Genomic DNA, 17,624 nt, shown 5'->3' with positions numbered 1-17,624 from the left:
TGCATCAATAAACACAAAATTAATGTCATTTTATGATAAATGACCCCTTAGTGTGCAATCTCTCTAAACTTCCAACTTCCAAAGTGTTATGATTACACAAACCAGTTTTTATTCAAAACGTTGATCAAAAGGGTTTACTAGATTATGTTTGTAACCTCATTTTAATAATCTCAAGTTTTTTTCAAAATCCAGTTACTGCAAATTCTAACAGTGCTCTGACACAATACTGAAGTTCTATAGTTCTACAAAATCTGAGAAAGCTTGAAAACACAGGCAAACTCTAATTATCTACACACTGAAGATTAAAAATTCACAAGCAGAAAAGAGACTGCAATTCTATGCAATCGAACTCATTTAAACATGAGCATTTAATCTTCAAACACTTTTGGAAGACTTTGAAAGACTTTATTACAGTAAAAGTTAAAAGGTCACACTATATTAAAACATGAATTTGAACCTCTGATGAGGGCTTTCTTGAAGTAGGTTTCTAGATTAAAATTATTAAAAATACACAAGCTCCAGTAACTTTCCAAATGAACGTGCATGGGAGAAACAGGCCTAATTCAAAGGTGATGACAGATTATATTTCTCACTTTTTGGAGGGTCCTTGATTCTTTCAGGTCTCTGATCTATTTAGCAAATTAATTTTATTTGATAATTCAATGGTATCCATTGTTAAACAACGTTGAAAATATTAGTAGTTTATCTCAGGGCAGAACCAAGCCTTTTATAAATCATGATACCATTCCATTATGAATCATATATCAAATAACAAAGTAAATGATTTGTGTAATCACAGTTTCACAGTTATCTGAAAGTAACATGCACATCTTCATGCAAAATTTAGCAGGCAAAAGAGAAGTTCCAGTAAATCACATCTATATGGTAAAAAGATTTCAAAAGTCTCACTATAGTAAAAGCAAAATAATAAATACCAAAGCAGATGGCAATGGTTCTAATACTAATTAATACTACACTAAAATGCTATACAATATAACAAAAGAGCAAAATGACAGTGAAAGGGAAAAAAGAAAAACAACTTTTTCTGTGCAAACAGACCCAATCATCTCCCTTTTGCCTGGGATTCAAACTGTTGATAATTTAATTTTCATCCCAAGGAAAATATATGCAAGCAATCAAATAAGCCAATCCAAAAAAATTCTTTATATTTGTGGTATATAATAACATTACAAAGTTCTTTCATGCGACCATAAACAAAACATTCCTTTGTTCCTAATTTTTATTTTTAATTACTTATTTTTGGTATGCCGTCAAAAAACAAAAACAGCAAAGCAAGCAAGAAGTATTTTGGTTGGTTAGTTTGTTTTGGTTTTGTTTTTCTTTTCTGCACCTTAAGAAATGCTACATTGACCCTTGAAATGCCCTGTCCTTTTATTATGTTCTGTTTGAATGAGTGACAGAGAGCAAACGAAGACCAAATGAGCAGGTTAAAAGGCAGGCTCCACAATCTCAGTACCTTATCACTATGGCTATGCTCCTCGTTAAGGGTTGTGCTACTACACGTATCTACCCCAGAGTCCTTAATCTGAGGCTCAGACCATTCCAAATCCTCTTCCAAAGAGTGGCCACCAAAGTACATCATTTTCTTTTGTCTCTCAGACCTGGTGTTAGAGTCCGACAAAACTGCCTGCTCACTAGTTTTTCTTTTTCCCTTTTGACTGTCCCCTACAGGTGTGGGATAAAAAAAAAAAAAAAAAATACAAAAAAGAAAACATGCAAAGGTGTAAATCAAAAAGGAAAAGTGAAATGATAACGGAAATTATAAAGTAAGGCTCCACATGTCTCACCAAAGACATTGGGGATGCCTCACTGCTATGCCAAGACGTATGGTCCAACCAGTTGTAATCCATGTCTCCTGTGAGAGTCAGACAGACAAAAGAGGGAAGTAAAGGAGACGGCAAAAGAAAGGACAGAGAAAGACATAATAAACATTTTAAACTCTGTGATCCTCTCCGGTTTTAAGAACTTTGTCTGTAGCACTCACTATATTTACCAAGAGAAAGCTAAGATTTCAAATGACTAAAATTTATAGAATACAGAATATATAGTTTATGTACTCTAGACAGACCCTACAGGACAAAAGTGCTGCAAGAAGAGAAAAGGCTAATAATAAGCAGGAACAGAAATGAAAAAAATTATATATTCTGAAAAAGAAAAAGACTTTCAGCTAGGTCTGTTACTCGTGCTATTTTTTTCATGCTGGCATATAGACATGAGTTTTTTCTCCAAAGATTAAGGAACATTTTAAAAATTAAACAGTGGTTTGCTAATAACCACTACAATGAAAAGTGAAGTACTTAAAGGTTGTTTCTGGAAGGTAGTATGATATTCCTTATAATGCTGAAACCGCCTAAAAATTTTGAGTGATTAAAAAAAAAAGAGTTGGTTACACAAAAGATTATATGAAAAGGACAAAACAGGTTCACTCAATTTCTATTAGTAGAAATAAACTTTCCTTAAATATCTTGAATTACTTAATATTATTTTGAAACAATTTTTCAAGTTATTTTCAGAAATTGCATTCTCCTAAAAAATAAATTTTCTTTAAAAATAATTTTTTCAGACAATTTATGTAATTGGCAACTAAGAATGAATATCCATTTCCCAAACTTATGTGCCCCTTATTTGCCTTACCTTTGAAAAAGAATTTTTTCATCTATATGTGCACATGTCTTTTTAAGCTCTATTCATACTTTCATTTATTTAAAAATATTTAGTAAACACCTTCCATTTGCTATGCATTGCGCTAAGTCTAGCATAAGGGGTAAAACAATGAGACATGCAGCAGAATGGAGATAAATGCAATATACAAATCATCAGTGTCATATAGGAGAGTACAAAACACTGAAAGAGTATAATAAGATCTAATTTAGATTTGGGGGTCAGTAAACACCTCTAAAAAAAGTGATGTTTAAGATGAGAACTGAAATATGTGACTTAAAGGACAGGTAAAGACAAAGGCAGATGAAAAGCATAGGAAAGAGCATTCCAGGAAGAAATAACAAGATGGTACTGTAAAAAGACTGATGGAACACCAATGTGTCTAAACCAAAAGGACTGAGGGAGAATATGGTGCTAAATGAGACTGGGGATGCAACATAGACCAGTTTAGAGAGGGCTTCTTATACCATCTTAAACATTATGAATTTCATTCACTGAAGGATTTTAAGCAAGATACATGAACTGATTTACATTTTTTAAAGATGAATCTAAATACTAAAGAGAGGTTGGGCTGGAAGACACCATGAGTTAAAAGACAGTTGCGGGACTTCCCTGGTGGTGCAGTGGTTAAGAATCCGCCTGCGAATGCAGGGGACATGGGTTCGAGCCCTGGTCTGGGCAGATCCCACATGTTGCGAGGCAACTAAGCCCATGCGCCACAGCTACTGAGACCGTGCACCTAGAGCCCGTGCTCCGTGACAAGAGAAGCCACCGCAATGAGAAGCCCGTGCACCGCAATGAAGAGTAGCCCCCGCTTGCTGCAACTAGAGAAAGCCCGCAAACAGCAACAAAGACCCAATGCAGCCAAAAATAAATAAATAGATCTACTTTTTAAAAAAAAGTTGCAATAACTCATGCAACAGGTGATTATGGCTTGAACATAGGTGATGGTAATAGACATGGTAAGAAAGGGAACTGAGAGAGGTTTTGGAGGTAGAAATAAGAGTGTTAAGAAGGACAAACAGAGAGTAAAGTAAGATATGAAGAGGACCCAGATTGAATTCTAACAGAGTTTGATTTGAGATGAGAGAGAGAGACTGAGAGCATGCAGAGATAGAAAAGAAGAAAGGAGGGAGAAAGATGCAGGTCTCCAGACCAAAGAGAAAGAGAATTTCTTAAAGAGGAGGGGAAATCAACTACAGAATGATTTCTACACATCACCTAAGATAAAGAACTGAAAATTATGCATTTGATTTGGCAACATTAATATCAGGAAGGATGTTAGAAAAAGCACTCTGGGTAGAATGATGAAATTAAAATCAGACTGAAGTAACTGAAGAGTCAAAGGAAAATGAGGAAGTAGGAAAATTCTGTGTAGATGAATGGTTCACAAAATCCCTAAAATAGCATAATCAATAGCATCTGGGAACTTGTTAGAAATGCAGATTCTTGGGTACCACCTAGACTTAATTAGGAATTCTGTAGGTGATGCCTAGAAATTTGGTTTAACAAGCCCACCAGGTGATTATGATCTCACTGTTTGAGAAGAACAGGAGACAATTCTTTTTTTTTTTTAACTTTATTGAGATATAATTCACATACCATAAAACTCACCCATTTAAAGTGTACAATTCAATAGTTTTTAGTATATTCACAGAAGTTTATTTGTGAAGGATGATGAAGCTGTTCTATTAACATATGCAAAGTTCAACTTGTAGGGAAAAAAAGACATTCTTCAACCTGTTAACTAGAGAAGTGCTTCCCAATCCTTTTCACTGCACAAATGACAATTAAGATTTTATGGCTACCCAAAACCCTGAGCGTATTTGTATTTCAGAAAACCTGTAACTCTTTCGAAATACACCACTGTTCCACAACAAAGTATTGATAAATCTCTGAATTGGATTAAATATAATATGGAGACTATAAATAAAAATTTTTGGCTGGTTTATGTGAAGATGTGAGACTTCAGCTTGCAATCTCTCTTCTCCCGTATGCCTACAAACTACCAAAATTGCGGAAATGTAGTTTTTCCCTCTGTACATAAATAAGAAGTCAGCTGTCTGACCATTTGAAGCTAAAGCGAAAATATCAAACAAACAAAAAAAGTCACATACGGTAAGCCCTCAGTAAACATTTCTTACATGAGTAAATATTAGTGTTACTGTAAGAATTAAATAAGGTAATCAGAACATATAGAATACATATAGAAAATATATAGAAAGTAGTCCTGAACTATCAGGACTGCTAATATTTAGATAATAATACTTATCACTTAGTATTCTTATTTTATATAGCTTCAAAGGGCAGAACTAAGATAATGTTTTTCCTTTAGTAGCAGTCAAGAATGTACTGCTGAACTTTCCAGTTCTAGAACAAGAAATAGAAGACAAAAAGAACAAAATGGAAATTTTAGAACTTTTTGAAAAATGACTGAAATTTTAAAAGCAAATGGATGGGTTCAAGAACAGAATGGAAAGGACAGAGGAACAACAATGTACTTGAAAATAGAACAGAAATAACGCAATCTGAAAAACAGAGAGAAAATAGACTAAATAATAAAATAAACAGAGCCTCAGGGACTTCGGGGATTATAATATATAATTAAAATAATAAAAGATTCATGTCATTGTAGTTCCAGGAGAGGAGAAAGATGGGGTCAGAAAAAGTATTTGAAGAAATAATGACTGAAAATTTCCCAGATTTGCAAAACATGTAAGCCTACTGATTCAAGAAACTACATTAAGCCCCCAAACAAGAATTACACAAAGAAATCTGTGCCAAGACACATCATAATCAACCTAAAAACTAAAGACAAACTGTTTTGAAAGAGACAAGAAAGAAACAACAACTGATCTAAAGGGGAAAGACAATTCCAATGACAGTGATAAAATTTCTCATCAGAAACCTTGGAGGCCAGAAAGAAATGGCACAATATTTTTCAATTGCTGAAATAAAAGAAATGTCAACCCTGAATTGAAACAAAAAAAGAAGGAACCTGAAAATATCAAGAAGGAATAAAGAACATGGTAAGTAAAAATATGGGTGAATACAATAGGCTTTCCTTCTCTTCAGTTTTCTAAATTATGTTGATGTTTGAAGCAAAAAGTATACATTGTCTGATATGCCTTTCAACATACATAGAAGAAATATTTAAGATAATTACCTTATAAACAGGGAAAGATAAAAGAACTTAAAGTATGTAAGTTTCTACATCTGTCTAACTAGTAAAATATCAACACCATCAGGATGTGATAAGTTATACATATGTATACACAGTACTTAGAGCAACCACTAGAAAAAAATCTTTGCAAAGAAATACACTCAAAAACACTACAGATGAATCAAAATGCAATTGTTTTTAAAAAGTTCAAATAACCTATAGAAAGGCAAGATAAAGAAAGCAAAAATAAAAAACGGAACAAACAGAAAACAAAAAAGAAAATGGCAAACAAGAAAAATGCAGACCAACTCCCTCATAAATACAGACACATAAATCCTTAACAGAATATTAGCAAATATAATTCAGCAATATATAAAAAGAATTATACACTCTGACCAAATGGGGTTTATTGCTAGAATGCAAGGCTGGTTGAATATTAAAAATCAATGTAGGGCTTCCCTGGTGGTGCAGTGGTTGAGAGTCCGCCTGCCAATGCAGCGGACACGGGTTCGTGCCCCGGCCCGGGAAGGTCCCACATGCCGCGGAGCGGCTGGGCCCATGAGTCATGGCCGTTGAGCCTGCGCATCCGGAGCCTGTGCTCCGCGACGGGAGAGGCCACAGCAGTGAGAGAGGCCCGCGTACCGCAAAAAGAAAAAAAAAAAAATCAATGTAAGCTATCACATTCACAAGTTACAAAAGAAAAAATATCATGATCCTATTCATTGATGCAGAAAAAATTCATGATTAAAAAAAAAATACAACTCATAGAAAGCAAGGAATGAGGAGAACTTGCTCAAATAAATAAAGGACATCAACCAAAAACCTAGTTAAGATCATACTAAGACAAAAGGCAAAATGCTTTATGTGATGAGAATTCTCACGAAAAAGGATATCTTTATTTGTAACAGCCAAAAAGTGGAAACAAACAAAATGTCCTTTAATAGGCAAATGGCTAAACAAACTGTTATATCCATACCATGGAATAATACTCACTAATAAAAAGGAAAAAACTATTGATATGTACAACATAGATGCACCTCAAGGGTAATATGCTGAATGAAAAAGAAAATAACAAAATATCACACACCACATGATTTCATTTATATAGTATAAATAATAAAATTATAGAAATAGAGAAAAAATTAGTGGTTAGCAGAGGTTAGGGATAGGGTGGGGAGGGACGAAGGTGTTACTAAATATAAAGTGGCAGCATAAGGAAGATCTCTGTGATGGTATAGCTCTGTATCTTTGTAACAGTGGTACTTATATGAATCCATATATGTGATGTCACAAACCTAAACAAACACATTGTTCCAATGTCAATTTCCTGGTTTTGATATTTTTCTATAGTTAAACAAGATGTAACCATTGGGGGAAACTAGGTAAAGGGCACATGGGATCTCTATGTACTATCTTTGCAATTTCCTGCAAATTTATAATTATTTTGAAATTAAAAGTTAAAAATAATGTGTTGCTGCCTTCATAGGTATTGATAATCCCATCACTGGAAGTGTTCAAAGAAAAGCTGGAGTACCACTTGTTAGCATGATATAGTGAACAATCAGTGTAATAAAGTTACATTAAAAGAGCACTAAATCCTACCGAACTCTGATATTCAGTGATTCTATTAGTTTGAATTAAACACATTTAAATATAAAACCTGGTTAAAAATAATGAAAAGATTCACATCTTAGGCTAAGATTTTCTCCTTCACTTATCTCTACTGCAAAATATAAACTAACCCAATAGTACGTGTGTCTGTGTCATGTTGTGTTTGATGCACAGAGGAAAAAAAGTTCAGATATTCTATTTATAACATTTTCCCTACAGTCATTAAATGAATGCAAGAATTTATAAACTGTTTTATGTCACAGTTTTTTATTTGTTTAGGTTAATAAATGTTTTCAATTAAATCACATAGTATACAAAGGTATTCTTCAACATCTTTATTTTTAACTTAATCATGTTTATAAAGTCACAGCATGTTGCAACAGAAAGAGTTTTATAGCTGAAGCCACAAAACCTATGTTAAAGTATTGGTTCCACTCCTTACTAATTTTATGACTTGGGCAAATCACATAATACATTAGGCCTCATTTACGTAAAAAAGAGATTAATCGTGACATCTCACAGATTGTTGAGAGGCTTAAGTAAGATAATGGTCATGAAAGTGTTTGGCAAATTATAGAGTCATGTCAATGTTGATGGTATCATGACCATCTTCATCATTATTAAAGTAAAATAATCATAATTTCATTCTAAATAGATAGGGAAAATTTATCTATGGCCCTTTTATTTTTCCTCTCATTTTTCTTCTTGGTATTTTACTTTCTTCCTCAGCTTGTCAGGCTCTTTGTGTTGGCATTTTCCAACAGGAAACACTGCTTCTGCAAAATGTTAATAGGCTTGAGTGATATAAAGGTCCTCTAGTCAAATAAGCTTAGAAAACTCTGGATTAAATGCAATTAAATAGATTCCTTGAGTGCAGAATTTTTCCTATAGTAATGACAATATGCTTCTGTACAAGAATTATGTAACCTACAGTTTCCACAAACTTATTTGGAACACTAACCTTTCCCATAGGACAAGTGTTCCAAGAACTATATTTTGATACATAATGCTGAAACCTTCCTGGAGGGCCATTTTTCCTAAGAAAGCCATTAAAACTGATCATAAGGCTTAAGTCCTTCAAGGAAAATATTCAGTATTAAGGGAGACTAATAGCCCAAGTTAAAAAAAAAAAGTTATACATTGGGAATATTATCAAAGGCAATGGTTTTCAAACTATGTTCCATGGAGTTGCTTCAGAGACAACTATTGGGGTGAGTGTGGAGAACTGAGTCTAAAATGGTGCCCATAATCCCCACCTCATAGTGTTCATGCCTTTGTAAAGGATCTGTGACTTGCTCCTAATCAAGGCGGTGGAATGGCATAGTGATGGAATGTCACTCTCATGATACTGTTAAAATATCCACCCTAGCTAGTCAACTTGCTCTAAGCCTCCTTTGCCTGCTTGATGAAGTAAGCAGCCCACGTGGCAAGGAAGAGCAGGCAGTCTTTAGGAACGATGGGCACCATCTAGGAACTTCAAGTTGCATCCAATCACAAAGATATGAATTCTGCCAACAAATTGATTGAACCTGAAATTAGATTCTTCCCCCATCAAGCCTCCAGAAACACAGCCCAGGCAACAACCTAATTGTAGCTTGAGATCCTAAACAGAATACTCAGTGAAGCCATGATGAGACTCCTGAACAACAGAAATTGTAAGGTGGTAAACATGTGTTGTTTTTAGCCACTAAGTTTGTGGTAATGTGCTCTTAATGCATTGCCAGCTCTGAAAGCAGCAGATTTTAAAAATAGGGACCAAACCATAAAAGTCAGTAGATCTAAGGGGCCAGATACGCTTCAACCAACTCTCAAGTTCCAAAACAAAACCAAGGCTAGCTAAAATGCAATATTTGAAATAGGAAGGTAAATTTTTCTCCATAATTAGCTTATTTTTTAAACATCTTGCTCCTTTGGTATTACCAATGTATTCTTCTTTAATAACAAGTGACTGATTAAATGATTGTATAGATTACACACATCAGAATTCATTTTAATGATTACACAGTGTGAAACTGTTTTAGGATCTGTGGGTGCAAATAGGACCTCAAGAAACTTACATTCAAGAAAGGTAGACAGGTAAAATATACGACAGCACAGCTTACTGTAACATATCTTAATATATATCCATGCTATCCTATTTCATTACAGCTAAGTTGCTATCAATTAAAATATGCACAATTATTTTATATATCACTAGAAAGGAAAAACTGCTACCATTAAACGATGCCAAGCATTTGATGGCAAAAAGAATTTATATTTTCAAAATGTTATAATGTGAAAAAAATTTGCTTCTTAGTATGAAAAAACTATGGCATTTCATGAAAAATGTTGATTATTCAGAAAGGGGAGAGATTTTTTAAAACTTAAGAAATGCTTCACTATAGAGGTGATATTTAAACTGTACCTTGAGAGATGCAGTTAGATTTTACTTATTGGAGGATTTTACTTTCTTAGAGGAAAATAACTGGACAATCCTGGCAGAGAAAAGAGAATATATCAAACTACTGCTGCCAATATGAACATATATAATATATTTGGGAAATGGCAGGTAGCAGATTATTAACAAGTAACCTTTTCCTAGATCTGTAATTGGATATTGTTTCATGATCTGGATCATTAGTTCTCAACCACTATGTTGTAACACAGTTGTAAAGTGTGTCACAAGTAATGCTACTACTGATAAAGTAACATAGTTTACAAACCAATTTTTAAAAGAGTAAATTTTAAATTAGAATAATTTCAACTTTGCATCTATATTAATGTAAATCTCAGTTAATGTCTTAAGTAAGAGGGAAAGGAAAGGAGTAAAACTACCAAAAGAAATTAGAAATTGCCCATCAGTAGGAAAGCATTAAGGCCTGAGTATGAATTATGTTTCATATTGTAAAAAATGTTTGGGAATTGTTGATCTTTATTATCAATTCCACATAACTAATTTCATCAGATGTAAGACAACATTGATTGCTTTATGTATTACCAAGGGAAAAAAATAAAATGCTGCACTTCTGTCCTAATTTCGGAGATGATAAAACTGTGGGGAAAATGTGTAGATTTGATGAAATACTATACTTAATCCTGGGAGCTACTCAAAGAGAATTATGAATCAGAAGACAAGAATCAAAATCCAGGCCGTGAACTGGATTATGACCTGAAGCCAATCATTTTACAAAGCGAACCATTTTGCAAAGATACTTTCCCTTCTAAGGGATTAGTGAATAAAAGACTGATTGAATAACTATACATGATAACCTGCTATGGTATCACTGCCACCCTAAGGTACTTATCCAGAATTGAGGCCTCATTTCAGGTTTTATTTAATAATAATAATGACACTTATTGAGTACTTACTCTGTGCCAGGAATTGGGATAAACACTTGAGTGGACTGTATTTTCCAAAGGTGGCTACACCATTACATACCCCATTCCACATGTTCTTCTTAAAATGTGACAATGACATCCCTCTACTGAGAGGACAATGTCTATACTCCCTCCTCTTGAACCCAGGAGGATCTAGGACCAACAGAGTGTGGTAGAAGTAACACTTCTGTCTTCTGAGGCTAGGTTTAAAAGGACAGCATGGTTTCTTCCTCAGTCTCTCTCGGGACACATACCTTGGGAGCTGTGAATCCATGTGTAAGAAATACACATATCTAGAGAAAAACACAAAACCACACTAACTAGTCGCCATGAAAATTTATAACCACTAATTCCAGGTCAGTTCTTATTGCTTCCAGGTAATTGTACTACATTTCCTTAATTCATTATCATCTCCATTCTCCTAGAAAAGAATTTCATATTTTTTCTATCCATAGAACTTTAACCTCCTCCCCTGATCCTGATTCTCAGATAATGGTCCTGCTACCTTTTCCATTTCTAGAAAAAAAGAAAAAAATTAGATGAGACATTCCACGCTAAATATGGTTTAGAACCAACCATATTTATCAAACAGCATGCATCTGTTTTCATATTTTCTGCCTTCCTTCCTATTATTATAAACACACTGCTCCTGTCCCTTTAGCAAGTCATCCCACCTACTAATGCACTAAATCCTATCATCTTTCATTACTTAAGGATAAGGTTCAAACAATTGTCCTCTCTCTCTCCAGCATCAACAAATTTCCCCTTGCTATCACTGCTATGAGAACACAGACATGCTGTCTTATCTCCTACCTTTTAAAAATCCCTCTCTCTAGTCATCAACTCCTTTTTTGTTGTTGTTCCTCTCTACAGCAAAACTCCCCAGAAGAGCTGTCTGTACTATTTCCGATTCCTTCCTTTCCTTTATTTCTTGAGCCCACTTCAGACTTCCAACTCCACCATTACACTAAAAGTGCTCCTGCCAAGGTCACCAACACCAGCAATCTGTTCCTGCATTGCTAAATCTAGTGGTTAATGATCAATCAATCCTCAACGAATTTGACTCCTAAGCAACAACTGACACAATCAATACTTCTTTTTTTAACATCTTTATTGGAGTATAAGTGCTTTACAATGGTGTGTTAGTTCCTGCTGTATAACAAAGTGAATCAGCTATATGTATACATATATCCCCATATCCCCTCCCTCTTGTGTCTCCCTCCCACCCTCTCTATCCCACCCCTCTAGGTCGTCACAAAGCACCGAACTGATCTCCCCTTAAAATCCTTTCTTTAGTTGGATTCTGGGATATCACTTTCCTTCTGGTTTTCCCCCTACTTCACTGGCCAGTTAGTCTCAATTTCTTTGGCTGGCTTTTTCTCATCCTCTTCTAATTGTGGGAGTATTCCCCAGGTTAATCCTGCAATCTCTTCTTTTTCCTAGAAACATACTCCCCTAGTAGTCTCTTCCAGCTGCCTGGCTTTAAATATCATACATATATTGATGACTTCCAAATGTATGTATCCAAACCTAACCATGCCAGTGAGCTCCAGATTAGTATATCTGCTAGGTTACTCACCACCTCCACTAGATATCTAATAGGAAAATTGAACAATATGTACGAAACTGAATGGCTGATCCTCCCTGCACTCTCCCAAAAATCTGTGTCTGCCACAATTTCCTTATGTTAATTAATGGCGACTCTTTGCTTCAATTTGCTTAGGCAAAAATCTTTGCAGTAATCCTTAACTTACTCCTCTCTTAATGTCACACCCACCTCTAAACCATCGGAAAATTCTGCTGCCTGTACTTCAAAAATATATCCAAAATCTGACTACCTCCCTTCACTTCCACTACTACCAAGTTGGTACAAACAACCATCATCTCTCATTAGGTATTAGATTAGCCACCTAACTGGTCTCCCTGAATTCATCTTTGCCCCTCTCAAATCTGTTTTCAACACAGCAAGAGTCCTCCTCAAAAGGTAAATGAGATGAAGTCATCTGGTTTCTCATCTCATTCAGAATGAAAGCCAAAGTTCTTGCAATGACTTACAAAGCCCTATATGATCTGGCATCTTACTACTTCTTTGACCTCAGGAAATTTGCCTATTTTTTGTTTGTTTGTTTAACTGTTGTAGCCTCTGGCACACACAGAAGTGCCTGGAACACAAAAATTGAATACATTTGTTGATGAACTAAAATATCAAGTCGTCATTTTCACACTTCTTTATGCAGTGGAGTCTCTTTCCTAACAGAACTCCCTAATATGAAAGTGATTAAGAGCAAAATTTGGTTGAAACAAAGTGGAAGATCCCTGATAGTCACCCATGCTCTCTGACCTTCTTCAGCAGTTCCTGAAACATTACCACAGAAATCTGGTGCTCTGGTTTTGGTATCAGGGTGATGGTGGCCTCATAGAATGAGTTTGGGAGTGTTCCTTCCTCTGCAATTGGTTGGAAGAGTTTGAGAAGGATTGGTGTTAGCTCTTCTGTAAATGTTTGATAGAATTCACCCGTGAAGCCATCTGGTCCTGGACTTTTGTTTGTTGGAAGATTTTTAATCACAATTTCAATTTCATTACTTGTGATTGGTTTACTCATATTTTCTATTTCTACCTGGTTCAGTCTTGGAAGGTTATACCTTTCTAAGAATTTGTCCATTTCTTCCTGGTTGTCCATTTTATTGGCACAGAGTTGCTTGTAGTAGTCTTTTATGATGCTTTGTATTTCTGCGGTGTCCATTGTAAATTACAGACCAATATCACCGATGAATATAGATGCAAAAATCCCCAACAAAATACTAACAAACAGAATCCAACAACACATTAAAAGGATCACATACCATGATCAAGTGGGACTTATCCCAGGGATGCAAGGATTCTTCAATATACATAAATCAATCAATGTGATACACCATATTAAATTGAAGAAGAAAAACCATATGATCATCTCAACAGATTCAGAAAAAGCTTTTGACAAAATTCAACACCCATTTATGATAAAAACTCTCCAGAAAGTGGGCACAGAGGGAACCTACCTCAACATAATAAAGGCCATATATGACAAACCCACAGCAAACATCATTCTCAATGGTGAAAAACTGAAAGCATTTCCTCTAAGATCAGGAAAAGGACAAGGATGTCCACTCTCGCCACTATTATTCAACACAGTTTTGGAAGTCCTAGCCACGGCAATCAGAGAAGAAAAGGAATATAAATTGGAAAAGAAGAAGTTAAACTGTCACTGTTTGCAGATGACATGATACTATACATAGAGAATCCTAAAGATGCCACCAGAAAACTACTAGAGATAATCAATGAATTTGGTAAAGTTGCAGGATACAAAATTAACGCACAGAAATCTCTTGCATTCCTATACACTAACAACAAAAGATCAGAAAGAGAAATTAAGGAAACAATCCCATTCACCATTGCAATAAAAAGAATAAAATACCTAGGAATAAACCTACCTAAGAAGGTAAAAGACCTGTACTCAGAAAACTGTAAGACACTGATGAAAGAAATTAAAATGATACAAACAGATGGAGAGATATACCATGTTGTTGGATTGGAAGCATCAATATTGTGAAAATGTCTATACTACCCAAAGCAATCTACAGATTCAATGCAATCCCTATCAAATTACCAGTGGCATTTTTTACAGAACTAGAACAGAAAATCTTAAAATTTGTACGGAGACACAGAAGACACTGAATAGCCAAAGCAGTCTTGAGGGAAAAAAACAGAGCTGGAGGAATCAGACTCCCTGACTTCAGACTATACTACAAAGCTACAGTAATCAAGACAATATGGTACTGGCACAAAAACAGAAATATAGAACAATGGAACAGGATAGAAAGCCCAGAGATAAACCCACACAGCTATGGTCAAAACTAATCTATAACAAAGGAGGCAAGAATATACAATGGAGAAAAGACAGTCTCTGCAATAAGTGGTGCTGAGAAAACTGGACAGCTACATGTAAACGAATGAAATTAGAACACTCCCTAACACCATACACAAAAATAAACTCAAAATGGATTAAAGACCTAAACATAAGACCAGACACAATAAAACTCTTAGAGGAAAACATAGGAAGAACACTCTTTGACATAAATCACAGCAAGATTTTTTTTTGATCCACCTCCTAGAGGAATAGAAATAAAAACAAAAATAAACAAATGGGACCTAATGAAACTTAAAAGCTTTGCACAGCAAAGGAAACTACAAACAAGATGAAAAGACAACCGTCAGAATGGGAGAAAATATTTGCAAAAGAATCAACGGACAAAGGATTAATCTCCAAAATATATAAACAGCTAATGCAGCTCAATATTAAATAAACAAACAAGCCAATCAAGAAATGGGCAGAAGACCTAAACAGACATTTCTCCAAAGAAGACATACAGGTGGCCAAGAAGCACATGAAAAGCTGCTCAACATCACTAATTATTAGAGAAATGCAAATCAAAACTACAATGAGGTATCACCTCACACCAGTTAGAATGGGCATCATCAGAAAATCTACAAACAACAAATGCTGGAGAGGGTGTGGAGAAAAGGGAACCCTCTTGCACGGTTGGTGGGAATGTAAATTGATACAGCCACTATGGAGAACAGTATGGAGATTCCTTAAAAAACTAAAAATAGAATTACCATATGACCCAGCAATCCCACTACTGGGCATACACCCAGAGAAAACCATAATTCAAAAAGACACATGCACCCCAATGTTCATTGCAGCACTATTTACAATAGTCAGGTCATGGAAGCAACCTAAACGCCCATAGACAGATGAATGGATAAAGAAGATGTGGTAAATATATACAATGGAATAATACTCAGCCACAAAAAGGAACGAAATTGAGTTATTTGTAGTGAGGTGGATGGATCTAGAGACTGTCATACAGAGTTAAGTCAGAAAGAGAAAAACAAATATCGTATATTAACGCGTATATGTGGAACCTAGAAAAGTGGTACAGATGAACCAGTTTGCAGGGCAGAAATAGAGACACAGATGTAGAGAACAAATGTATGGACACCAAGGGGCGAAAGCTGGGGGTGGGTGGTGGTGGTGGTGGTGGGATGAATTGGGAGATTGGAATTGACATGTATACACTAATATGTATAAAAGATAACTAATAAGAAACTGCTGTATAAAAAATAAATAAAATAAAATTCAAAACAACGAAAAAGAAATCTGGTGCTCCATTTGGCATAGTTTTTAACACATTGAGTCTATTTTCTTTATTTTTGAGAGGAAATTAAAGACCAGAAAGTTAAATAACCTTCCTAAGATTACAATGGGATCACTGGCAAAGCCTTGAAAAGAACCTGGTGTGTGTATTTTCAACCCATTGCTCTAATATACCATATTGCTTCTCTCTAAAAAAGGATAATTAATAAACCTATCAACCACATTAGCTCCTCAAAGGCTTACTAATTTCTTAAGGAAAGGAAATGTCTTTTTTCATATTTGCCCCCCTCCAATGTCAAGCAGTGACTGGCAAACAGTCAGTTCTCCATAAAAACTGTTCTTACTGACATAATTGTTATACTCCAATGTGTAGAATGACCACCTATCCCCATCCGATACCTTCTTTGTTCTCCTGGAAAATTCTATTCAACCTTCAAAACTCAATGCACATAGCAACTCCTCTGTAAAGTCCTTCCTGATAAGTCAAGGTAGAATTATGGATACCTTCTCTTAATTACATCAATGTCTCGTATTAAATTATTTCATATCTAACATATTGTATTCCTCTTGTTTGCTTACATGCATCTCCTCGAGCAGAGATCACGCTGTGCTCATCTTACACATAACACTTAGCACAGCATAAGGCACACAATAGGCATGAAATACATTTTTTTCCTACTGATTAAACAGAATTTGAGAGTGAGGTTTGAGAAAATATTGGTATTATAATCTGTATTTTATGGAAGTTTAAGCAGAAATATGCTTTCTTTCACATCACCATATGTTTCATGAGTTAAGCTAGATTCTTATCAAACTCATCATATCTGAAACCTAACAGTTATTTCTCTTTAATGACTTTTGCATTATTAATTAATTCTAATTTTCATTTCTCTTCTGCTAATCTTTACTTAGCATTTATAATTTGAATATCAATCATTTGATTTGGGTCTTCACTCTTACAAATATTTTTAAAATCATGTTTATACAATTTTTAACTACTGGAAACCACTACAAAATAGAATAAAATCAGGAAAAAATATTAGCAAATGGTAAGCATGCTTTCCTAAATCAATATATTTTCATAATAAGACAATGAGTTTTAATGGGCTCTATCAGTTATAATTCATAAAACTAAATAACTATGTTATACTTTTTTCTGAACAAATTTAAAAGCTTTCCAACACCTAAAGCAGTCAAGGCTATTATTAATAAATAACATGTAAATTCAAACATAGAATGGTGGCATTATGTGCTTCTAATACTAGTTACTTAATATAATTAAAATTGTGTGCGGTAATCAAGCTGATATTAAAAGTCTTGCGTCATGGGGAAATTCACACTTAAATACAATCTTAATTTCATATAAAGTCTACCAAAAGGGAATCTGCAGGGGAGGGGGTGAAGGGGAATGGGCATTTGGTTGTACAACATATTTTCCTTTTCTGTGAGTTCTCAAGGTAGCCTACTATTAAACAAAAAGTACCTACACTAGCCCTTCTAATTTTCTAGCGTTAGAAGTATTTAATTAATAGAATCTGTTCCTCGATATGTGATCTGAACAAAATAGTTTTATATTATAAAGGTGGGTTGGATTAAAAGAAAATGATACACAAT

At 34.8% G+C, this 17,624-nt stretch overlaps 1 protein-coding gene across 37 annotated transcripts in view; it reads right to left on the bottom strand.

Moving 5' to 3' along the window:
- Positions 1 to 17,624, bottom strand: part of RIMS2 (regulating synaptic membrane exocytosis 2) — a 591,263-nt gene that overhangs the window by 269,571 nt on the left and 304,068 nt on the right. For 27 of the 37 annotated variants that reach the window (XM_065895352.1, XM_065895363.1, XM_065895359.1 and 24 more), the window contains one exon: positions 1,809 to 1,876. In XM_065895352.1, coding sequence (XP_065751424.1) covers positions 1,809 to 1,876 — 68 coding nt within the window. Of the gene's footprint in view, positions 1 to 1,477; positions 1,687 to 1,808; positions 1,877 to 17,624 lie in introns of all 37 variants that reach the window. The other 10 variants (XM_065895350.1, XM_065895360.1, XM_065895357.1 and 7 more) reach the window with 1 other exon arrangement.

This window comes from Phocoena phocoena, chromosome 17 (genome assembly GCF_963924675.1).
Source record: "Phocoena phocoena chromosome 17, mPhoPho1.1, whole genome shotgun sequence".
Classification (NCBI taxonomy): Eukaryota; Metazoa; Chordata; class Mammalia; order Artiodactyla; family Phocoenidae; genus Phocoena; species Phocoena phocoena.
This window is presented reverse-complemented; position numbering and strand designations above follow the sequence as displayed.